Source organism: Antechinus flavipes, chromosome 2 (assembly GCF_016432865.1).
Source record: "Antechinus flavipes isolate AdamAnt ecotype Samford, QLD, Australia chromosome 2, AdamAnt_v2, whole genome shotgun sequence".
Taxonomy (NCBI): Eukaryota; Metazoa; Chordata; class Mammalia; order Dasyuromorphia; family Dasyuridae; genus Antechinus; species Antechinus flavipes.
This window is the reverse complement of record NC_067399.1, coordinates 50,033,642-50,056,724: the sequence shown is the minus strand read 5'-3', so window position 1 is coordinate 50,056,724 and position 23,083 is coordinate 50,033,642. Positions and strand designations below refer to the sequence as shown.

At 35.0% G+C, this 23,083-nt stretch overlaps 1 protein-coding gene across 3 annotated transcripts in view; it reads right to left on the bottom strand.

The window, feature by feature from the left end:
- Positions 1–23,083, bottom strand: part of ANKRD11 (ankyrin repeat domain containing 11) — a 324,097-nt gene that overhangs the window by 95,900 nt on the left and 205,114 nt on the right. For all 3 annotated transcript variants that reach the window (XM_051974765.1, XM_051974767.1, XM_051974766.1), the window contains one exon: positions 14,564–14,708. In XM_051974765.1, the coding sequence (XP_051830725.1) occupies positions 14,564–14,650 (87 nt within the window). In that variant the 5' untranslated portion in view covers positions 14,651–14,708. The remainder of the gene's footprint in view (positions 1–14,563; positions 14,709–23,083) is intronic.

Below are 23,083 nucleotides of genomic sequence, written 5' to 3'. Positions count from 1 at the left end.
GCCAAATCTAAGGGAATATATTCAAAACCTATGCTAATTTAGGAAATGTACTGACAGATTGGAGTATATCTGGATGAGAACTGCCAAAATGGAGAAATGAAGTAGAGAACAAATCACCAAAATGGGCAGTCACGCTGAAGATATATCTTGTTCTATGGGACCCCAAAATATAGAACAAGGAAGTAAACATAGAGTGACAGATTTCAGCTGGGTATAAGAAAAAATTTCCTCAAAATCATTGTCATTTTTAGCTGTGTCTGACTCTATGTACCCTAATTTTATATTTTCTTAGCAAAGATAATGGAGTGGTTTGCTATTTCCTCCTCCAGCTCATTTTACATATGGGAAAACCGAGGCAAAGAAGGTCAAAGTGACTTACCAAGTGTGAGAGAAAGAGAAAACTCTGATGATTCTAACTTCAGGCATAAGTTGAAATTAACGAATTAGGAAGAAAAAAAAAGTTCTGGAAACAAAGTTTCAGCGAGATGAAGATGTGTTAAAGTGGGCTTCTTGGACACTAAAAACTACCTTTATGACCTTGGGCATCACATGAATTAACATCTTTGAGAATGTATAATCTGTGGGGTTTTTTTTTTAAAGACATACTTTTTTTTCCCCACTAATAAAGCTATCATAAGGAAAGCATTTTATAATCCTATTTAAGTCTCCTTGAACAGAAAAGAAAAAAAGAGTCAGATATGAATAGTAAAGAAAATGAGAACAGAAATGTTATGGAAATGAACGACAGATTTTAGGAGGAACCTCAGAGGCTAACTGTAACCCATATCTAGAAATTTACTCAACAACAATCAGCAGGTTGATCTCTCTGCCCCAAAACCTTCAGGAACAGTTGGTCATCTGACTCTTCATAACCCACTTGGAGTTCTCTTCGTAAAGACATTGCCCTTTTCCTTCTCTAACTCATTTTACAGACATAGATATTGAGGTAAACAAGGTGAAGTGACTTTCTCCAGGTCACAAAGTGTCTGAGGTCAAATTTGAACCTGGGGCCTCCTGATGCTAGCCTGACACTTTAGCCACTCTGTCACCTTGCTGTCCATTTCTTATTTGTCAAAGCTTACCTATTAGAAAACTATTGGTGTTTTTCCCTGACTTTAAGCAGAAATCTGTCATATCAACATTTTAGTTGCCCTCTGGAACAAAGGAAAACAAGCATAATCCTTTTTCTGTCACAACAAACCTTCAAATTCATCAAAGACTGTAGAATTAGAACTGCTTGGGAATTCAGATAGTCCAACTGGTAATACACTGATATCTTTTCTTCAGACTAAAAATTCCACAAGCAGCTAACATAAGCCCCCAGATGTAACTGATCAAGTTTTAACACAACACAAGCTTCCCAGGCCAAGTCACCCCCTACATGAGCTTTGGGGCCACTATACCAGGCTGCCGACACACTGACAACATCGAGCCAGCCCTCACAGAGGTGGGACTGAATCTTACAGTCCTCCCCAGTGGCCTCACTCCCCCGCTCACACCTCTTTACATTCACACCACAATAATCTTAGCTCAAGTCCATTTCTTCCGAGTCCAATCCATCTTTTATCAGATTGACTCAAGCACAGTTCTCATCATGTCTTTTCCTGACCCAATGAGCTTCTATTAGCATTACCTCCAGGATCAAATACCTCCAGTTTGGCATTTAAAGATCATCATAACTTGGCCCTTTGACACATTTCCGTTCTCCTCACGGTGTATAATTCAATTGCACCCTAGCTTAAGAATAATTCCTGAAATTAGCATTTCCCATTTCTGTGTCTTTCTACCGGCTATACTCCATGTCTGAGCTGCTCTTAGTTCCTCACGTCCCTCAAAAAATTGTCTTTGGTGACCATCTAAATTCAGTTTAATTTATACTTTACAAGAGGTCTTCCGTGACTTCTCCAATCCTCTAACTACTAATTCTTTCCTCTTTCAGATTTTATTTACTATATGTAGCTAGTTATTTAATCCTGTTCTTGCTTCCAACAACTCCTTTGAGGGCAGCAACTACATTTTGTTTCTTTATAAGCTGAAAACTCAGCACCAGGCCTGAAATACTTAATTAACTTAAAGCTTGCTCACTAATTTATCCTAATTTTATCATAGTGACTATTATTCATTAAAGGGAAATCAATAACAATTAGTGACAACTGCATTCAAACCCAGATCTAATATTCAAACTTTTGATTTCTTTACCCTTCCTCTAAAAAAACAAAAACAAAATTGAAGATAGTTACTCTTACAGATTTCTGTACAAGAATCAAATCTCATTTTTCTAGAACTGAACACAGTGACTCACACAAAATTAGACATATGCTCAAATATTCGATTACCATGAATACTGCCTCTTGATACACAACATAACTAATGCATATCCACCCATCTTGTGATTTTTGTCCAAATGGACAAAAGTTTTCTTTCACAGGTGGTCCAGTCTAAGTCTAATGCACTGAAGGTCTTTCTTTTGACAAAAATTGAGCATACAAAGCTCAATCATAGATATAATATATGTAATATATACAAATATATGCATAAACAGGTATACAAATAGCACACAAATAATATTCACAATATACTTTATTCTAGTGATATTATCAGTCCATCTTTTTTCCATCTTTCATATTTTACATCATTGCTAATTCATTATTTGTTATGTCATATCTAAATCATATGCCTCTCCAATGCACTCCCAAAAGAATCTCAAATTGTAATGATTAAGAATCTGTGGGTGATTTTCAGACACACATACCAATGGTAAAGTAATATTTTTTTAAAATTACCTTTGTTTAAGGGGAAAGTTTAGGTCAGTATCGTGCTGAATCATTTGGTTCACCAGGATAACAATTTTAGTGAAATGAAAATATTACTCTAGCTGGCAATTTATTGGAAAGAAAGAACAAAAGATAAGGATCATTCCAGCTTCACAGGGAAAGACTTGCTATAGTCAAATGAGGTGATTAATCAAACTCAGAGCAAGTAAAAGGAAACAAAACAAGAAAGATCATTACCCAGGTTGAGACTCTCCTTTCTCTCCCCTCCTCTCTCCCCCCTCCCTCTTTCTCCTTCTCCCTCTTCTCTTTCTCTCCCTCTCCCTCACTACCCACCTCTCCTTTGCTGTTTACTAGGTATTACTCCACCAAATTGACAAAGAATACAAAAATAACCACCAACATTGAACAAAGTCAGTTTGATGCAAAAAAGAAATCACATGTTATCTAAATAAAGTGCTATCTACCTTCCTGAAAAGAGAAATGATAAATTCAGGGTGAAAATCGGGAAAATATGTTTTACACATGGTATCGATAGGAATTTTCTTTGCTTGATCAGACATGTTTATTACAAGGATTTGGTTTTTCTAGTGTACCATAAGAAAATAGTGAAAGGGATGGACTCCATGAAATTAGAATGACTTACATGAAGTGACTGATGCAGAAAATGTTTAAGCTCATAAGCAATGAGCAGAAAAAATTTAAATAGTAACAATATACACTGTAAAAGCAAACACCCCAAAGGACTTGAACAAACTCAACGATGAATAATGATTCCAGAGAACTGATGAAACATGCTACCCACTTCCTAATACAGAGATAATGAATTTAAGATGCAAAAGGCACATAGGTTTAGGACTTTGAACAATAGAGAAAGGAAATAATAAATACTTATATTTATTTATATTATATATATATATATATATATATATATATATATATATATTATTTATACTATATGTATATAGTGTGTCTACTGTCCTAGCTCAAATCTATGCATGATCTTCAAACTATCTCTGTGATTTAAGAGCTATTATTATCTCAATTTTAGAAGTGAGGATGACTTGTCCAAGGTCATACAGCTAAACTAGGTCAATGTGAAACTCTAGTCTTCCTGACTTTAGATTTAACAATCCATTCACAGAACCATAAAATAATAACTACATGCCCTATGGGAGAATGTTTTGCTTGATTACAAGATTTCTCCCCAACCTCTACCCCGACCCTATTTCCCACCAGAAAAAGAGAATATAAAACATTAATTGGCAAAAGTATTTATTCACTGAAAAATAAAATTAATTTTTAAAGACAGGGCCAGTATTTCCTGTTCCAAAAAAATGGGATCAAAAATCTAAAATTCAGGTGGGGAAATGTACTGTCCAAGATCAAAAATATAACAACATGTTACAGGGTTTAGTCACATTCAGTATTCTTTCCACATTATTGTCCTATCTCCCATTCACTTAATGTTTCAAAGACAAACCTGATTCATCATATCATCATTTTATTTTTTATTTACAAGTTATATGCATTGGTAATTTTACAGCATTGATAATTGTCAAACCTTTTGTTCCAATTTTTCCCCTCCTTCTCCCCATCCCACCCCTCCCCCCCATGGCAGGTTGACCAATACATGTTCAATATCATCATTCATTTTAAGAGGCACCCAAGTACAGAAGCAGCTACACCCAAAGAAAGAACACTGGGAAATGAATATAAACTGCTTGCATTTTTGTTTTTCTTCCCGGGTTATTTATACCTTCTGAATCCAATTCTCCCTGTGCAACAAGAAAACTGTTTGGTTCTGCACACATATATTGTATCTAGGATATACTGCAACCCATTCAACATGTAAAGGACGCTTGCCATCTCAGGGAAGGGGTGGAGGGAGGGAGGGGTAAAATCGGAACAGAAATGAATGCAAGGGATAATGCTGTAAAAATTACCCTGGCATGCGTTCTATCAATAAAAAATTATTTTAAAAAAAGTTATTTAAAAAAAAAAAAGAGGCACCCAAGTATCACAGAATAAAGAATAGCAGGTGCAAAACTGGGAAATTTCACGACAAAATACTGCAGAAGATAGATGCTATCTCTAATCTTAAAGATCAGAATTCAGAGTTTTCAAAGAATATATATGAAAAAATTACAATAAAAATAGTATCTAGTATTTACAAAACGGAGTAAATGTTTGCAAGACAATCCACAATATACACATGGGATACCAGAGTGATTATTATTTGCATTTTTAAAATGAAGAAACTGAGGATGAGTGATTTGCCAAGGATCGCACAGCTATTCAATGCTTGTGGCAGAATCTGAAGCAAGGCTTTTCTGACCACAGGCCTAGACTCTGTGCATTGGGTCACCTACATATACCTACAATTCTTATGTTCAGTTTCTAGGTTATATATGTACATGTATGTGTGTACAAGATCTTCAGACAATAGCTATAGGATTGTCCCCCCAAAATTTTACAGTCATTTGTAATTAAGTACACCAATAAATGCAGGTAACATTTCAAATATATAAAATGCTTAAAATGTCATTTTAATTTAACAATCAGGACAGCTAAGTGGCACAATGAATAGAGCACCAACCGTGGAGTCAGAAGTTCAAATCTAATTTCAGAGATTTAGTAGCTGTGTGACTCTGGCCAAATCACTTAACCCCAACTGTCTTCCCTCTTCCCCAAAATAAAGTGAATCATAATTGGCACCATACTGACTTTTGAAAATATTAGTTTTTTCCTATTTTCATTATAACAAGATTAAATTGGCTATATAAACATGTAATTAGCAAACTCAGGACCTTATTCTATATATAAAAATATATGGTTATCTTTAAAAGCGATATGATAAACAATCAGTTTTGGGATCAAAAGACATGTTGGATCCAGATTTCAGCTAGGAATTAAGACAAAGAATAATGAATTAGGATTAGACAGTGAGTAATCTCTAAAATTCTAATATTTCCTATGAATTTTGAAAATATACTCTTTCCCTTCATGATTCTAAAAAGATCACTTTGTAAAAGAAAACAAAAAAATCATTGATTGGAAGACAGAAGGCCATAAGACACCCAGAGTCCAATATCCTTATTTTACAACTGAGAAAACTAAAGCACAGAAACATCATGTGACATCACCAAGAGTCTGAGACAGGATTCAAACCAAATCTTTCTGATTACACGACCATTGCACCATCTCCTGACTAGGGGAATAAACACATTATCTGCATGAAAATATTCATAACAGTATGCAGAAAAAAATCTTAAAATAATGCATGTGTCCAACAGATGGTGAATGACGAAGTTAACAATGGTTTAAGAACCTAATGGAATATTGTGGCACCCTAAGAAATGACAACATGGCACAGTAGAGAAAGTTCAAGAACCCCATAACAACGACATGCAAGACTTCCTTGGACACATACAAGAAAAAGACTCTCAGGACCCGGGCCAAGCTCCATAGCCAAACTGTGATAGTCAGAGCAGGGAGGGTTGGATGCCTTTAGTTTGCATAGAAAATCTTCCCTCAACCGTACTCCTTCAGTCACAACAACAGCAAAATAATTGGAGGTACAATTTTTACTCCTCCCAGATCTAAGATAATTATGGGAATAGGAATAAAGAGAAGGGAGGGGAAATACAAGCAGAGGAATCCCAAGATTCAAGTAATAAATAGGCATAGGCTTTTGCCCAGAGAAAGTTCCTTCCATTTATTCCTTTTTGCTCTTTTTTGTTACTTCTTCTACAAATTCCTATTAGGCTTTTGTCCGATCTGTCTTTTCCTACCCCAGCAAAACCACTGTCTTCTCTTCTGAGTTTGCATCCTGAACTTCTTTATCACTACAGAAGCTGTTAATAATCAGGTTCTTTTATTTGCTTTCTCATTTTCCAGTCTATTTCTTGACTTTGCATTATGCTGAGAGTTGGATTCTGCTCACCTGGGGATGAGGGTGGGATGGAGGATGACTTGATTTGGGGGACCTCTATGCTCTGCATGTCATTTCAGAATTAGTTATTTTTAAAAGATAATTTGGAAGTCACATACTGAATAACTTAATACCAAGATGGTAGAACTCATACAACCTCTCCCCCAAACTGCTCCAAATTCCTTTAAGTGACTAAACAAATTTCAACAGTTCTAAGGCACAAAAAAGAGCTTGTGGTTGGGTCCCCAGAAGGAGTTCTAAAAACAGCTGCCCCAAATTTGAGAAGCCTGGGACAGTATACTCTCCATCCTGGAAACTGAGGCCCCCTTTAACAAAAAATTAAAAGCTGGGAAAATGAGCAGACAAAAGAAAAAATGTCAGATCACAAAAAAACTCCTCACCATATGGTAACAAAGAAAATCAAAACACACACTCAGAAGAAGATAACAAAGTCAAAATTCCTACATCCAAAGGCTCCAAGAAAAACAAGACTTGGTCTCGGGCTATAGATTAATTCAAAAGGGATTCTGAAAATCAAGCAAAAGAGATAAAGGGAAAATTAGGAAAAGAATTGAGAGTGGTTCAAAAGGAAATACAAAAAGTCAATGAGGAGAAGAATGTCTTAAAAAGCAAAATTGGTCAAATGGGAAAGGAGGTTAAAAAAAAAAAAGGTCACTGAGGAATATAATTCCTAAAAATTGGAATTAATAAGCAAATGAATTTATGAGAAGCCAAAATACAATAAAGCAAAACAAAAATGAAGAAAAAAGAAAAGAATGTGAATTATCTCATTCAAAAAAAAAAAAAAAAAAAAAAAAAACAGATCCAGGAGAGATCATTTAAAAACTATTGGTCTATCTGAAAGTCATGTTCAAAAGAAGAGCCTGAAACATCATCTTTCAAGAAATTATCAAAGAAAACAATCCTGATATTCTAAAACCAGAGGATAAAACAGAAATTGAAAGAACCCACTGATCACCTCCTAAAAGAGAACTCAAAATGAAAACTCTCAGAAATATTATACCCAAATCCCAAAATTCCAAGGTCAAGAAGAAAACACTGCAATCTCCAGGAAGAAATAATTTAACTACAGTGGAGCCACAAGATTTAGCAGTTTCTATATTAAAGGACCAGAGGGCTTGGAATATGAGGATTTCCAGACAGCAATGTAGCTAAGATTGCAACCAAGAATCATCTACCCAGCAAAACAATATAATCCTTCAGGGGAAAAGATGGACAATAAATGAAATGGAAGATGTTCAAGCATTTGTGATAAAAAGACCAGAGCTGAATGAAAAATTTGATTTTCACACACAGGAGAAGTATAAGGAGGTAATCAGGAAAATGCAATCATAAGGAATTTAATAAGATTTATCTGTTTACATTCCTACATGATACTTGTAACACATTATAACTTTTTCATTATTATGGCAACTATAGGGAAAAGGAGAAGTAGAATAGAATAAATTATCTGTCATAAAAAAAAGGCAAGAAAAAACTTTTACTCTAAAAGGGAGGAGGAGGACAAAGTGACTGAATGAACCTTATTTTCATCAGAATTGGCTCAAAGAGAAAATAAGATAGATATTCAATATGGATACAAAAATCTTATCATGCAGGAAAAAAGGAGGGGAATGAGACAGAAGGGGTAATGGTGATAAAAAAGAGGGCATATTAGGAGAGGGAGTGGTCAATATCAAAACACTTTTGAAGATGGTGAAAGGAGAAAGAATAGAAAGCAGAGAGAAAAAGAATTAGAAATAGTAACTGTGAAAAGAATTTTGAAGTACATTTCTCTGATAAGGCCTCATATTTCTCAAATAAGGAACTGAATCAAATTTATAAAAATGTAAAAGCCATGACCCAATTGATAAATTATCAAAAGATATGATCTATGCTCAAAGGGCTATAAATTCATGCATTCACCTAACAAGATCACTATTGAGCATGAATCCCAAAATAGATTTTTTTCATTTAATTAAATTAATTAATTATTTTTTTTTTTTTTTGGCTGAGGCAATTGGAGTTAAGTGACTTGCCCAGGGTCACACAACTTGGAAGTGTGTCTGAGGCCAGGTTTGAACTCAGGTCCTCCTGACTGAGTCACCTAGCTGCTCCTCAAAATAAGATTTTTAAAAAAGGAACAGGACCTATATGTACAAAAATATATATGTAGCATCTTTCTTCTCAGGGCAAAAATCTGGAAATTGAGGGAATGCCCATCAGGAGAATAACTGAATCAAGTGATTGTGATGGAATGTTATTGTTCTATGGGAAATGATGCTCTTAGGAAAAAAAAACCTTATCAAGTTCTCCATGAACTCAAGCAAAATGTAATGTTCTGCAATGATCAGCTATAAATAACGTTTTTATTCTCAGCAGTACAACCATCTATAACTATTTTGAAGGATTTATGATGAAAAATTCTATCCATACCCAGAGAAGGAACTGATTAGTGCCTGAATATATATTCATGTTCTCTCTCATTCTCTCTCTCTCTCATATTCTCTCCCTCTCTCTTCCTCCCACCCCCCCCCCCCCTTTCATTTTCTCATTCTCTGTTTTCTTTCACAATATGACTTTGGTGGAAATTTTTTACATAACTTAACATGTGCTTTCTTAATTGGGCCTAGGGGTGGGAATAAGGGAAAGAATTAAGAATGCAAGAGTTTTAAAAACAAATATAAAAAAATGTTTTAAATGTAACTGGGGGAAAATAACAACAAATAGTGGGAAAAAAAATAATAATAATGGGGAAGGGTTAGAGAAAGGACTGCAAGGAATGAAAAAATGACTGCAAGCTTCAATTTATCTGTAATTCTCCCATCCCTCATTCATTTCTCACTCTGGAGCTTTCAGCTAAGCCTTCTAATTTCAGATTTCTGTACCAGGCCTACACCTTAACGTTCCTATTATAATTTCTCTCAAAATGTGCCTGTAGTTTAAAAATTGTCTACTTCTATGTTTCAATCAAACTTTCTGCTTGAACCCATTCAAACTAATGAAAAATACCTTGTTATTGCGCCAAGAGATCATTTGAATTGTTAATAGCATAACTCAAAGACATTTAACTGGTAGAATTTCAAGAAAGGGAACAAAATTACAGCATAGAGAAGTATCTAAGTAGAGCCAGATATTGAGCCAGGAGCCTTTGACCTTTTCAACATTAAGAAAGCAGTTAAACTGTTGAAAAAATTTAAAATAACATTTGTTAACTTTCCCCAAACCAAAAAGCATATGTTTGTGAATAGTGCAACACTGTTCGTTTCAATTAAAATGATTTTATCTCTTTTCATTTTAAGGAATATGTTATCACTGACAAGGAATCCAATATACCAATCCCAAATAATAAACGTTTTTTAAAATAATTATGTCAAACACATTCCCCTGGACAGTCAGCTACAAGAACAAAGATCAAGTTTTCCTGTTTAAGAAAGGACCACCCCAGCTGCAGTTTAAAAGAAAGGATTCTACATTCTTTACTGGAAACAGGAAAATCTTCCTTCTCCTGAGCAGCTGTTGAATGTCACATTAGACATTCAGCTCCAGCTCACTTCACAGGGGAATTTTCTTTTAACCCAGAAAAAAAGCAGGAGTCAGCCAAGAACTATCAGAGAAGCAGCCAATAACCTAGGAGAACCAAGGCTGTCTTGTTTTGTTGTTATTTTTTAAACACAATAAAATGGAAGAGAAGAACTGACTAGTTATTAGAGAAATAATAAATTATTTGTCTGATGGTCCAGATGTTCAAAAATTTTAATAATCATTGATCAACATAAGCAGAAAAGGGGGGGAAGACATTTCCTTATTCAGGAACTTTAGTGTTTGCTTAATGAAAGCCAAGTCCAAATGGAGCATGGGGAAGAGATTGGCAGATAAAGTTAATGATGAGAGATCATGTCAAACTAGAAAGTGAAAATATACAAGATAAGTTCTAGGTTAGGCACTTATCCTAAAGTATTTAACGATAGGATAAAGACTATGTATAACAGTATTTTTTGTTGTAGCTATAAAGTAGAAGCAAAGGTCCGTAACCTATACCAATGAAATGGGTGAACAAATGAGGATATTACTGAAGTACAAGAAATATTATGGAATCAAAAAAAAAAAAAAAAAAGCAACTTGGCAAAGTCTTTTGGAATAATACAAAAACCAGGAGAAAATTCAAAAGATGATTTTAAGATTACAAAGGAAAATACTTCTGAATGATTTTGGGAACTCTGAAAAATATAGTGATCAACAGAAACTTCTAAGAAAGGTAACAGCATACTTACTGACTTTTCACGCCAAGAGGCAATTGTATAAAAACAGAGATATGTTGCATTCTAGGCAAAATACAGATTTATTTTCTTTGACTACTCTTTATTTGTTGATAGTTTCAATTTGTTTTGTTTTGTTTTTTAAGATGAGGACAAGGGAGAATCTGATTAGGAAGCTGGTAGATGGTAAAGTAAAAGAAGACTTAAAAGATCACCAGTTTGTCTTATATTTACAAAGTGAGAAAATCAAGTCCAGGATGATACATAATCTCTAGACATATAAATATCACTGTAATTCTCACGTTGCAAAAAAGAGACTTCCTGGTTTTTGTTAATAATTAAGAAGGGGCAGCTAGATGGTATAGGAAAAAGAACAGGACCTGAAATCAAGAGGATGATAATTAAGAAAAAGGAAAGTGGCAGAAAGAAGAAAGAAGATAAAACAAAGTGCTTCATAGCTTCCCCGGGAGGGAAAAAAGTAAATGTAGACTTTGAATATTTTATTCACATCCCTAGAATTCTGAATTCTATACAACTGTTCAATTCAACACACATTGGTAGACAATATGAATAAGAATAGATGAATTCCAGAATTCATGATTGTTAGTTATGCTTATACTACAAAACAATTTTAAAGGAAATCTATAAATCAAAAATTTTACTTAAAAGAATCCATCAAGTTACTGTAATTACACATGGAGAAAGATATGCTGCTTGACATTCCTTATCACCATTTTTCATTTGTTCCTCTCATGCCCAGAATCTTAATTATTACCTCCTTGCTAGGCTATTTCTATTAACCTCAGAGGAAGTAGCTCCTTCAAATACCACTCTATGTAAGGGAAGTCTTTCATACTCACCCAGATTTCCATCTAGATCAGGAGTATTCAAACTTTTAAAACTATGTTCCTGTTTTGAGCAACTAACCATTATGTAACTATACACTTAATCAAAAATTATAAACAACTAATAATGACAAAATGGACAAAAAAAATTTCATATCCCTATAAGATATGTAAAATACAACAGAAGCAAAAAAATTTTAATACTGAAAGATGAAATAATATTTCATCTCAGAGTCAGTGAGAAATCACTATAGGAGAACACTATATCAGACTTGTTCTTCAAGAAAGTACATTTGGTAGCACTGTAAGAAATAGGTTGGAGAGAAAATAGACTTGAGACAGGGAGATCTTTAACATCAATATTCTTGGAGAAAAGTGATAAGGGCCAAAAATGAGATGATGATAAGAGTCAAAACTGAGATGGTAGTGGCTATATAAGGAAAGACAAATTGACTGATGCAAAACCAACATATGTTATATGGGAGACATGACAAAATTTGGTAACTAACTGGATATAAGAGGGATTTCTCCCACAGACTAGAGCAGGAGTTCTTAACTAGGATCTAGAAATTTGTTTTGAAAAAATTTTAATAACCACTATTTTCCTTTATAATCCCTATGTATTTTAATTTATAATCTAATCATCTGGGGAGAAGTTTATTTATGTTTCAGACTAGTAAAAGGGCCCATGACACAAAAGATAAACATTAGAAGGGCAGAGATAGGGGAGGTAGGTCATAATGGCCAGAGGGATCAAAGCTGGAGTAATAAAGGGACAAACATCCCAGAATAAGAACATTATAGTTGTGAAAAGAAGTCCTGGATCAAGCTATCATAAAATGAGTATGTGGAAAGGAGGGAAAAGGGAAAGTAGGGGGGAGAGACAGAAACAGAAAGAAACAGAGGGAGGGAGAGAGGGTAGGAAGAAGAGATTTAAGGAGAGCTTTAAAAACCAAACAAAGGACTCTGGATTTGATCCAGATAATGCCAAGGTTAGTTTTTGTTTTTGTTTGTTTGTTTGGATATTAACAATATATAGTTTTCAACCCTTGCAAAATCTGATGTTTCAAATTTTTTCCCTTCCTCCCCAAGACAACCAATATAGGTTATACATGTTCAATTCTTCTATATATATTTCCACAAATATCATGTTGTACAAGAGAAATCAGGTCGGGGGGGGGGGGGGGGGGGGGGGGGGGGGGGAGGGAAGGAAAAAAAAGCAAACAACAACATGAAAATGAAATTACTATGTTTTGATCCACAGTCCTTTCTCTAGGTATAGATGGCTCTCTCCATCATAAGATCATTGGGACTGGCATCAATCACCTCATTGTTGGAAAAAGCCACGTCCATCAAAATTGATCATTGTATAAACTTCTCATTGCCGTGTACAATGATCTCCTAGTTCTGCTCGCTTCACTCAGCATCAGTTCATGTAAGTCTCTCTAGGCCTCTCTGAACCCATCCTGCTGATCATTTCTTATAGAACAATAATATTCCATACCATTTATATATCATAACTTATTCAGCCATTCCCCAACTGATGGGCATCCATTCAGTTTCCAGTTCCCTGCCACTACAAAAAGGGCTGCCACAAACATTTTTGCATATGTGGGTCTCTTTTCCTCCTTTAAGATCTCTTTGGGATATAAGCCCAGTAGAGACACTCCTGGATCAAAGAGTATGCACAGTTTGATAGTCCTTTGACCATAATTCCAAATTGTTTTCCAGAATGGTTGGATCCCTTCACAGTTCCACCAACAAATGTATTAGTTCCCAGTTTTCCCACATTCCCCCCCAACATTCATCATAATCTTTTCCTTTCATTTTACCCAATCAGAGGTGTGAGGTTAGTATCTCCGGGTTTCTCTGAATTATCTTAGAGTTATCTCAGAAATTTGCATTTCTCTGATCAATAGTAATTTAGAGCATTTTTTCTATGACTAGAAACTTTAATTTCTTCATCTGAAAATATTCTATTCATATCCTTTGACCATTTATCAACTGTAAAATGGCTTGAATTCTTATAAATTTGAATCAATTCTCTATATATTTGTTCTTTGACCTGCTCATTATTTTAGGAATTCACTGTTTGTTGGAATCCTTACTAACTGCTAAGTAGTTAGAGTTGATCTAATCTTACAAAAAGATGTTTTGGGCAGAACCTGAAACAAGGTACTAAGTAGAACTACCCATAATCCCTCTCTCTGGAAGGAGCATAAATAGGCCAATGGGCCAGTCGGAGAGCTCGAGAGAGGAAGACGCTACAAGTCGAGATTTCACCGGAATTACATGAAGACTGGAGCTGGCTGGAGGCTGAAGAAAGCAGAGGCAGAGGCTGAAGGACTAGACCTTTGGATTTAAAGACATTTGGAGAGAGCTCTTGGAACCAAGCAGAGAGATAGGCCTCTAAGCTAACCGGGCTATATTGAAGATAATAAAAGATCTGAACTTTTATCACCTGGCAGTGTTTTGAGAAGAAAAAGCTCACCACAACTGTTAAATTTTCAGCAGAGTCTCCATCTTGTTTGTGCTCCCTAGACTGATCACTATTCATTATAACACTGCTTTCAAATGACTGTGAAGACCAGCTCTCAGAATGTGATTTGACCAGTCTCTGGACAACAGACAATCTCCCTTTCAACTACACCTGAATTCAAAGCCTCTCTAGGTTCATAAGACCAGACAGGGCTTAAGTAACCTTCATGCCTTAATGAGACATAAGAGGATAACTTCATAAAAACTACCAATTACCTTTTTCCCAGTTTGTTTCTCCACCATGTCGTTGCTGAGAGAGAAATCTTCTAACTGTGGTGCTTTAGAACACCCACCCTTGGGCATCGTTCTGCTTTCCTTACTTGATCTTCATTTATGCTGCCATCGCTTCATCATCAACCGTCTGTTCAAAACAAGAAAGAAAACGTTTAAATAGCTTTCAGACTTTTAATTCCAATAGTCACAAAACCTGTTAGTCTCATGCTAGACTAAAAAAATCACTAATAATTTACACAACAGAACTTGAAAATGAACATAACCAGCTATTTGCCAAGCTAAGCTACCTGAAGAGAAAATTATAAGAATGTAAGTATGACAGAGAAACCTCTGTGGAGAATCTAATGCTGACAGCACTAAACTGAGATTTAACTTTACCTAGCTTTATCTCAAAAAAGGCTGAAAGTGGTTATGATTATTAGAAATCAGCAAGGGGCTATCAATAAGGTCAGTAGTGGATAAATTCATGGTCATTTACTTATGACTTGCCTATAGGCAGGAGTTATTTTTTATGATTTCTTTCTTTCTAGAAGTGGTCTCCAAACCAAGCTCCATTACCCAAAAGACCCTTGTGTCCATTTCAAATTCCTCCTCCCCTTTAGTATTTTTCTCTGTTCCCAACTCTCTTTAGGATCAAACAGACCCCGTTGTTCCAATACAGAGGAAGGCTAAATCCTCTGGGCTGTGATGTGTTGAAAGGATTTTAAAAAGTGAAGAATGTGGATTCCAGTTCTGGATCTGTCTAGGGTTAAATTAATTCCCTGGACCTTGAGTGGATTTCTAAAATTGCCTTGGCTCCAATGTGCTCCAGACTTAGAGAGAAGACTCTAAGATCCCATCTAAGATCCCTAAAGAAGACAAGATCCCATCATGGGCATCTTTTCCCTGACATTCATTGCTAGAGCTTCTGGTCCCCCCTCACCCCTCCTCACAGGTATTCCCAGGTGCACTGCTGAGGTCCAGTCAAACTTTTTCCTCTATTACTACGTGACAATCCAGCACAAAGAGTGACCAAGGGGCACATATTTAAGACCCTAACAAAGATATCTATAACTCACATGAAGGGACATGAGCTTGTCTGACCATTTCCAAGAGCCTAGTCAGTAATCTATGGTTCAGAAGGGTCATGTGCTGTGGCTTGTAATATGAGGAGCCAAAGGCAGGAGCATCTTCCTATCTTTATTCCAAAAGTCAAACACGAAGTGTTAATTTTTAGCCACTAAATTTCGAACCTATTAAGAACTCCTTTCTTAACAGCTGCTGTGTCACCTATTATCACTTTGAGATTCAAGACTTCAACTTTTTTTTCTTCTGAAAAGAACTAAACATAGCCAGAATCAAGGACTATGAAATGAATCCACAGAACTCTTAGCATTCTTAGTGAAAACAAAATTCTGCTCCTTCATATGAAAAGCTTAATGACATGTCAATGTTACCCGAGGTACCTGAAGAGAAGTTGTATTTAAAATCGGGGCACACAATCTGGGGATAGTCTTTATTCAAAGAAATAGTCTCTCCACAGAAAACTGACTTTTCTAGCCTCCAAGATCTATTACAATCTTCCTCTCTTCCAAATAAGAACATTTGGAAAAAAGAGATAAATGGAGATTTATTCTCCACAGAATATGTGATGTACTTTAATCTAATATACATTTGTTAACATTAAAAAAAAAAGCAAGTTTACAGTGAAGATGGCATTTTCTACTAAGTCCATTTTATTCAAAAGATGAAAAAAAAAAAAAAACTCTCTAGAACACTGGTTCTGGAGTCACAGAATCCACCACTCCCAATGCCTAGTTTAATGGGCACAATTCACTCATCCACCTATCCCAGTTTTCTCCCATTATGAAAAGTTTTGAATATTAGACTTGGAGGTTTCCTCCATTCAATCTATAATCCTATTTTTCCCCCCAGCTGGCTATGATTGGTCTCTGTTTTGGGTTTGATTATTAAGAGCAAAAGTTAGACTTCTTATCAAGTTGGATCTGAATTTGAATCCTACCTCTACCTTCTAGAATTTCTGAAGATCACTTGAGTTAATTATCCTCTCACAGTCTGTTTACTTAAAAGTAAAATGGGAGAAATAGCAGCTTTATCTCAAAGTGACTGAGGATTAAACCTGCTGGGCAAACAGTCATAACTGTCACCATCATCATTGCTCTCTGGCAAACACATGGTCTGAGTTGGGTGAGAGAATCTCACATTCCAAACAGGGTATACCAGGATTTTTTTTTTAAAGTTCTGAAAAAGATGTCTTAGTGGAAATCGAGGATGGACAAAAACAAAAGGAAATGAGGTCTTGCTGGAAGTCTACAGTTTTAGGAGTTTTCTTCATAAAAGAAAAAATGAAGCTACTTGAATAAATGAAAATACCAAAAAATAAGTATAGAAAAAGAGACAGGAATGGACATGCACAGCAGATTTGTACATATAAGGTATAATACATGAAAAAGAAAGAGAGCAAATCATTTCACATAGAAAACAGAAGGAAAAGGAATGAGGACATTGATGAAACTTCTGGATTGGTATTACAGTAAACTCAATATGATGCATGTCAGTATGTCAGTCTTATACAAAGCTATAACTCTTACTGTAGAAGAATTAGATTGGATTAACTCATTTTAAACAATATTTTCTATTTTCTTCCAATTTGATTCTATATTATTGACAAAATCATGTATTTTGAGTAAACTATTTCTAAATAGAACATAGATGCTTGTACTTATTGTATTGCATACCTGTGAGTAGCTCTGTACAATTAATTTCTTCCCATAAGGTAGTAAAAGTTTTTTTAAACACATTTAAAGACCATCATGAAATCTAAGCCATATGTTCTTATATGATTACAAATCAATTTCACTTAAGATGGAAGACAAAAAAATTTCCAAATACAGATTAATAATAATAATTAATAATAAGATTAAAATCTTAATTCTATGGGTCCCACTATGCATAATAAAATACCATCATATGATAAAGATGTAGACTTTAAGTCAAAATTAAGTTTTGATTTTGATTATGTCTGGACCTCAAGCCACATGTACTTTTATTCTTTAAAAAATTCTGCCCACAAAATGTCATTTAGTTACCTTTACTAAGATATCTATCTTTTCATGTAAGGCCCTGAAACCTGTTTTACCGAAAAAAGTGTCAAGCAAATACAAGCCAAATAGTCTTACCACAGAAAATTGACTTTTTTAGCCTCCAAGATCAACTATTACAATCTTCCTTTCCTCCAAATAAGAACATTTGGAAAAAGAGATAAATGGAGATAACCATATTCACAGAATAGGTGATGTACCTCCTTCTTCATCTAGTTGGCTCATTACCATTGGAAAACTTTTTACCTCATGTAAATAAGAGTACTGACCTATTTAACAGCTTTTAGAGAATGTTTACCTTTAATAACAAAGACCAATAACTCACAATTCTTATTTCATTATAAAAGTACAAGTGAAAAGTCTATTGAGTTTAAGTTGATATCTAAAGAAAGATCATAGGAAAAACAAGACTTTAGTAACAAAAATGATATAATCTAAGTTTCCCATATGTCACTTAGCTCCAATTACTTTTTATTAGAATATTGGCCATAAAGCTCTTTTTACATTAATTTCAGTTAACCACAAGACAATTAGATTTTTTGAAGGGGGGATTAGGGAGAGAGGGACTATCTGTAGTACTGGAAATAAAAAGTCAAATACATTATGCAACATTACATAATCCTTAATACTTCCATAGAGTAGCAAGAGAAAAATGTTTACATTTTGGCAAGTGGCTAACTACATTGCTACTGGACTTTTATAGCCAGCTAGCAAGCAAAACTCTATCATTCCTTTTCTGAATGGCAGCTATTCTCAGAGGCATTCCCCCCTACCCTTAAAATTAAAGAAAATTGTGCCAAAGAAGTCCATACAGAAAAGAAGAGTCAGTTAGGAGCCCATCACTTCAAAATTCAAAGCGTCAGTGCCTTTGCCCATTAGGATCTTCCTTCCATTCTCAAATCAGAAAACCACATCATAACTAAGTAGGGGAGCTTTATAAGTAAATTGGGGAGGTGGGGGGGGGGGGGGAGAGATCACCTGATATTTGGACTGTGACCAAATCTAAGTTCATCAGTTTGCTAAGACTTGAGAAAACTTGACCTACTAGCATCAACCCAAACTATAATGAGATGTCTAAAGATTTCAGGGAAGACTTCATTAAAACTTAACTTTTATATAATGTCTTTATTGCTGTTATGCTCTTTTAAATTCCACTGAAGAATCAGTAGTACAAACCTCATTTTATCAATGAGACTTTGAGGTCTCCAGCACCGTATAAAAATTCTAGACTTAGCTCTTAAGATCTTAGGGTTTTTCTTGCTTAGTTTTGGGCTATGAATATCAAAATAACACCAAAAGGTGGGGTTGTACAACTTTACATTGTAGGAGATATTTAACATATATATTTCACATTTTTAGATATAACACACTCCTAAATACATGCAGATGTATATTAAATATGAGAATCAACCAACATCATTTTAATATTTGTGTTTTTTCTCTAGCCAACCTATAAGACAAGGAGAAAGATATTTCCATTTTAATACATGAAAAAAACTAAGCTTCTAAAAGTACAGGGAAAAGAGGACTGAGTTGGAAATCCTAGTAACTGGGTTCAAATCCTCCATCTGCCATTTACTTATTAAATAATTAAGTGATTTAGCAAATCACTTAAGCTCTATGGGTTATAGTTTTGTTAACAATAAAATGAAATTAACTAGATCAACTCTTGAGATCGTTCCTACCTCTAATCTCTAATCTTCAAACCTAAATTAAATCCCACTCATTTAATTATCCTATTCAGATTATGGCCCAAATCTCTTTGTCCCACAGGACACTTCATTTGAATTCCAGAGCAGCCCATGCAAATAGCCCCTGGACAGCTTTATTTCCAAATTTTGTTGCTTTGCTATTTCTGGGTGACTAAGTTATGGCTCTCAATTTTGAAATCAAATGATTATCTCTGAGTCCAATGTATAACCTACGAGAATAAGAGGAACTGTAAAATGTGAATGGAATGCTTGCACTGGAGTGGGAAACGCCTAGAACCAAGTTTCCTCTCAGGAAGATCCTAGAAGGATTACCAGGAGCAGGTCACTTCTTCCTCCTTCACACTCAACCTCTAAAAAGTAGAGATAATATTTTTTTTAAATTGAATTAAGTACTTATATGACATAAAACAGGTAAATGAATTTCATGATAAAACTTGAGAATGGCTGACTTGCTCCAATAGGACTTTCTTTATACCATCGCTGAGTCCTCAAGACCTCGATTGCACTGGCCCCTCCACTCCATCTGCCCTTCTGAACAGCCCTTCATTCTGTTCTCCTCTCATCTTTTTCATCCTGGTTATTTATGTGTTGGTGACTCCAAAATTAGGATATGAACTCCTTGAGAGCAGGGAAGATTTTGCTCGTCCATTCTTTGTATCAGCAATGCACCAAGTTTATTAAATGTTTGAAGACTGACTAAATGTTAATAGTTGTTAGTATTAAAAGTTTTGTGAATTATTGTTTTTTATTAATTTTTTCATTTTAAAAAATATTTCTTCCAATAACATAAAAATAATTTAAACATTCTTTTTAAATTTTTAATTCCAAATTCTTTTCCTTCCTACTCTCTATAGAGATGGTAAACAACATAGATAATAAATGTGTAATAATGCAAAACACATTTCCACATTAGTCATGTTGTAAAAGAAGGAGCAGACACCCATTCAAAAAAAAACAAAACAAAACAAAACACTACCACCAATATCCCCCTCAAAACAACATGAAAAAGAATATGCTTCTGTCTGTATTCAGACTCATCAGTTCTTTCTGTGGAAATAAAATTTTTCCATTCTGAGAATTTGGAATTTTCTTGGATCACTGTATTTCTGAGAAGAGTTAAGTCATTTGCAGTTGATCACCATACAATGTTCCTGTTTGCTGTGTATGATATTATCCTAGTTCTGTAGAAGAATATTTCCTTTGCATCAGGTCATTTAAGTCTTTTTAGGTTTCTTCTGAAATCATCCTCATCATCATTTCTTATAGTACAATAGTATTCCACAACTTCTTTAGCCATTCCCCAGTTAAAGGACAACTCTTGAACCTTCAATTGTATGTGTATGTCCACATACATTTTTACAAATAGGTCTTTTTTCCCCTTCTTTTAGATTTCTTTGGAATACAGACCTGGTAGTAGTATTGCTAAGTCAAAGGATATACACTGTGGTGCCACAGTTTCCTTTTATTGTCCTGCCTCAGTTTCCCTAAATTGTTCTGCCTCAATCTTCCTGGTTGCTTCCTGACCATTAACACTGAGATAATTAAGGCTGGGAGCCCCGACTATTAGCATTCCATATGCAAATAAGTTATTTAGAAATATGTTTACATCTCTAAGTTCCAGAGTTTCTGTCTCTAGTGAATACCTCCCTCACTCCCAGTTTATCAGAATTTATGGTCCTACCCCCAATCTGTCAAAATCGAATTGATGGTCCGTTCCTTGAAATTCTGTCCACCCCTTGCCTTTGTCTTCCCTGATCACTTGGAGCCACATATAAATTATTGGAATCTCATATTCGATGCTGGATTCTTGGAGACAAAAGTCCAATTCAGCCCAGGAGGCAGAATGGATTCTACTCTGCCTCCAGACTTTCTCTCCCTCTCAGAAACCCAAATAAAATATAAAAAACTCTCTAATCTCTATCTTGCCTCAGTTTCTCCTGCATTACAATACAATTTGAGAACCTTTGGGGTACAGTTCCAAAATGTTGTACAGAAGGGTTGATTAGTTCACAATTCCATCAACAGTATTATCAGTGTCCCAATTTTCCCACATTCCCTCCAACATTTATCATTTTCCTTTTCTGTCATATTAGTCAATCTGATAGGTGTACCTTAAAGTTTTTTTAATTTGCATTTTTCTAATCAATATAGATTTAGAACATTTTTCATATGACAACAAATAACTCTGACCTGAAAATTGGCCGTTCTTGTTCTATGATCATTTATCAACTGGGGGGAAGGGGTGTAGGTTGAGGAGGGATGAGAAGGAACTTTTATTCTTATAAATTTGACTCAGTTCTCCAGATACTTGAGAAACGATGCCTTTATCAGAGGCAATTACTGTTAAAAAAAAAAAAAAAAAAAAACCTTTCCCCCCACATTTCTGCTGTCCTTCTATTTGGTTGCATTGGCTTTAATTGTGCAAAATCTTTTTAATGTAATATAATCAAAATTATCCATTCTACTTCTGTCTCTGTCTCTCTTATAATTTCTTCCCTTCTTCATAGATCTGTCAAGTAAACTACTCACTCTAATTTTAATGATATCTTGTTTATGTCTAAATGTCTTTAATTAGTTAAACAAGAATCTCTTAACAATATTACAAAAAGCAGCAAACCACTGCCCCAGTACAAGAAGAGTTTACAATTTAATAGGGGAGCTATCACTCAAACAAATATATAAAAGTAAGTAATATACATGATGAATGGGAAATTAACAAGAGGGAAGTTACTGGAGAGTTATTGTCCAGACCTCCTTGAAGACTTCTAAGAAGGAGGAACCTATCACTAATCCTGGAGGTAGCATATTCTACTTTTGGACATCTCTAATTTTAGTCCTTCCTGACAACAAGCCTAAATTTAGCCTCTGTGCTACCCCACCCATGGTTCCTTCTTCTGCACTTAACAGCCCAAGAGAATAAGTTTAACATGTCCTCCATAGCACCCTCTGTAAAAGGCCATCAAATTCCTCCTAAATCTTCCTTTTTCTCCAAGTTAAAAAAAAGAAATCCATTCTTTTAAGTGATACTTCTGTATCCTAGACTTAAGACCTTTTCACCAAACATGCTGCTTAACTCAGAATACTGAGATTCAACACTAGGTTCCTAAACTTAGTGCTCATCACTTTGTATGTAGACTGAGCAGAGTAGAGAATTCAGTGGGATTATCACCTCCCTAATTCCTGGAAGTGTTTTACTTTTTTTTTTTTTCTTTTTTAATAACTTTTTATTGACAGAACCCATGCCAGGGTAATTTTTTACAACATTATCCTTTCCACTCACTTCTGTTCCGATTTTTCCCCTCCCTCCCTCCAACCCCTCCACCCCAGATGGCAAGCAGTCCTATATATGTTAAATAGGTTACAGTATATCCTAGATACAATATATGTTTGCAGAACCAAACAGTTCTCTTGTTGCACAGGGAGAATTGGATTCAGAAGGTAGAAATAACCTGGGAAGAAAAACATAAATGCAAACAGTTTACATTCATTTCCCAGTATTCTTTCTTTGGGTGTAGCTGCTTCTGTCCATCATTGATAAATGGAAATTGAGTTAGATTTTCTCTTTGTCAAAGAAATCCACTTCCATCATAATACATCCTCATATAGTATGGTTGTTGAAGTATATAATGATCTCTTGGTAGTGTTTTACTTCTTAAGGAAATCCAAGGTACCATTTCCTTTTTTGGATG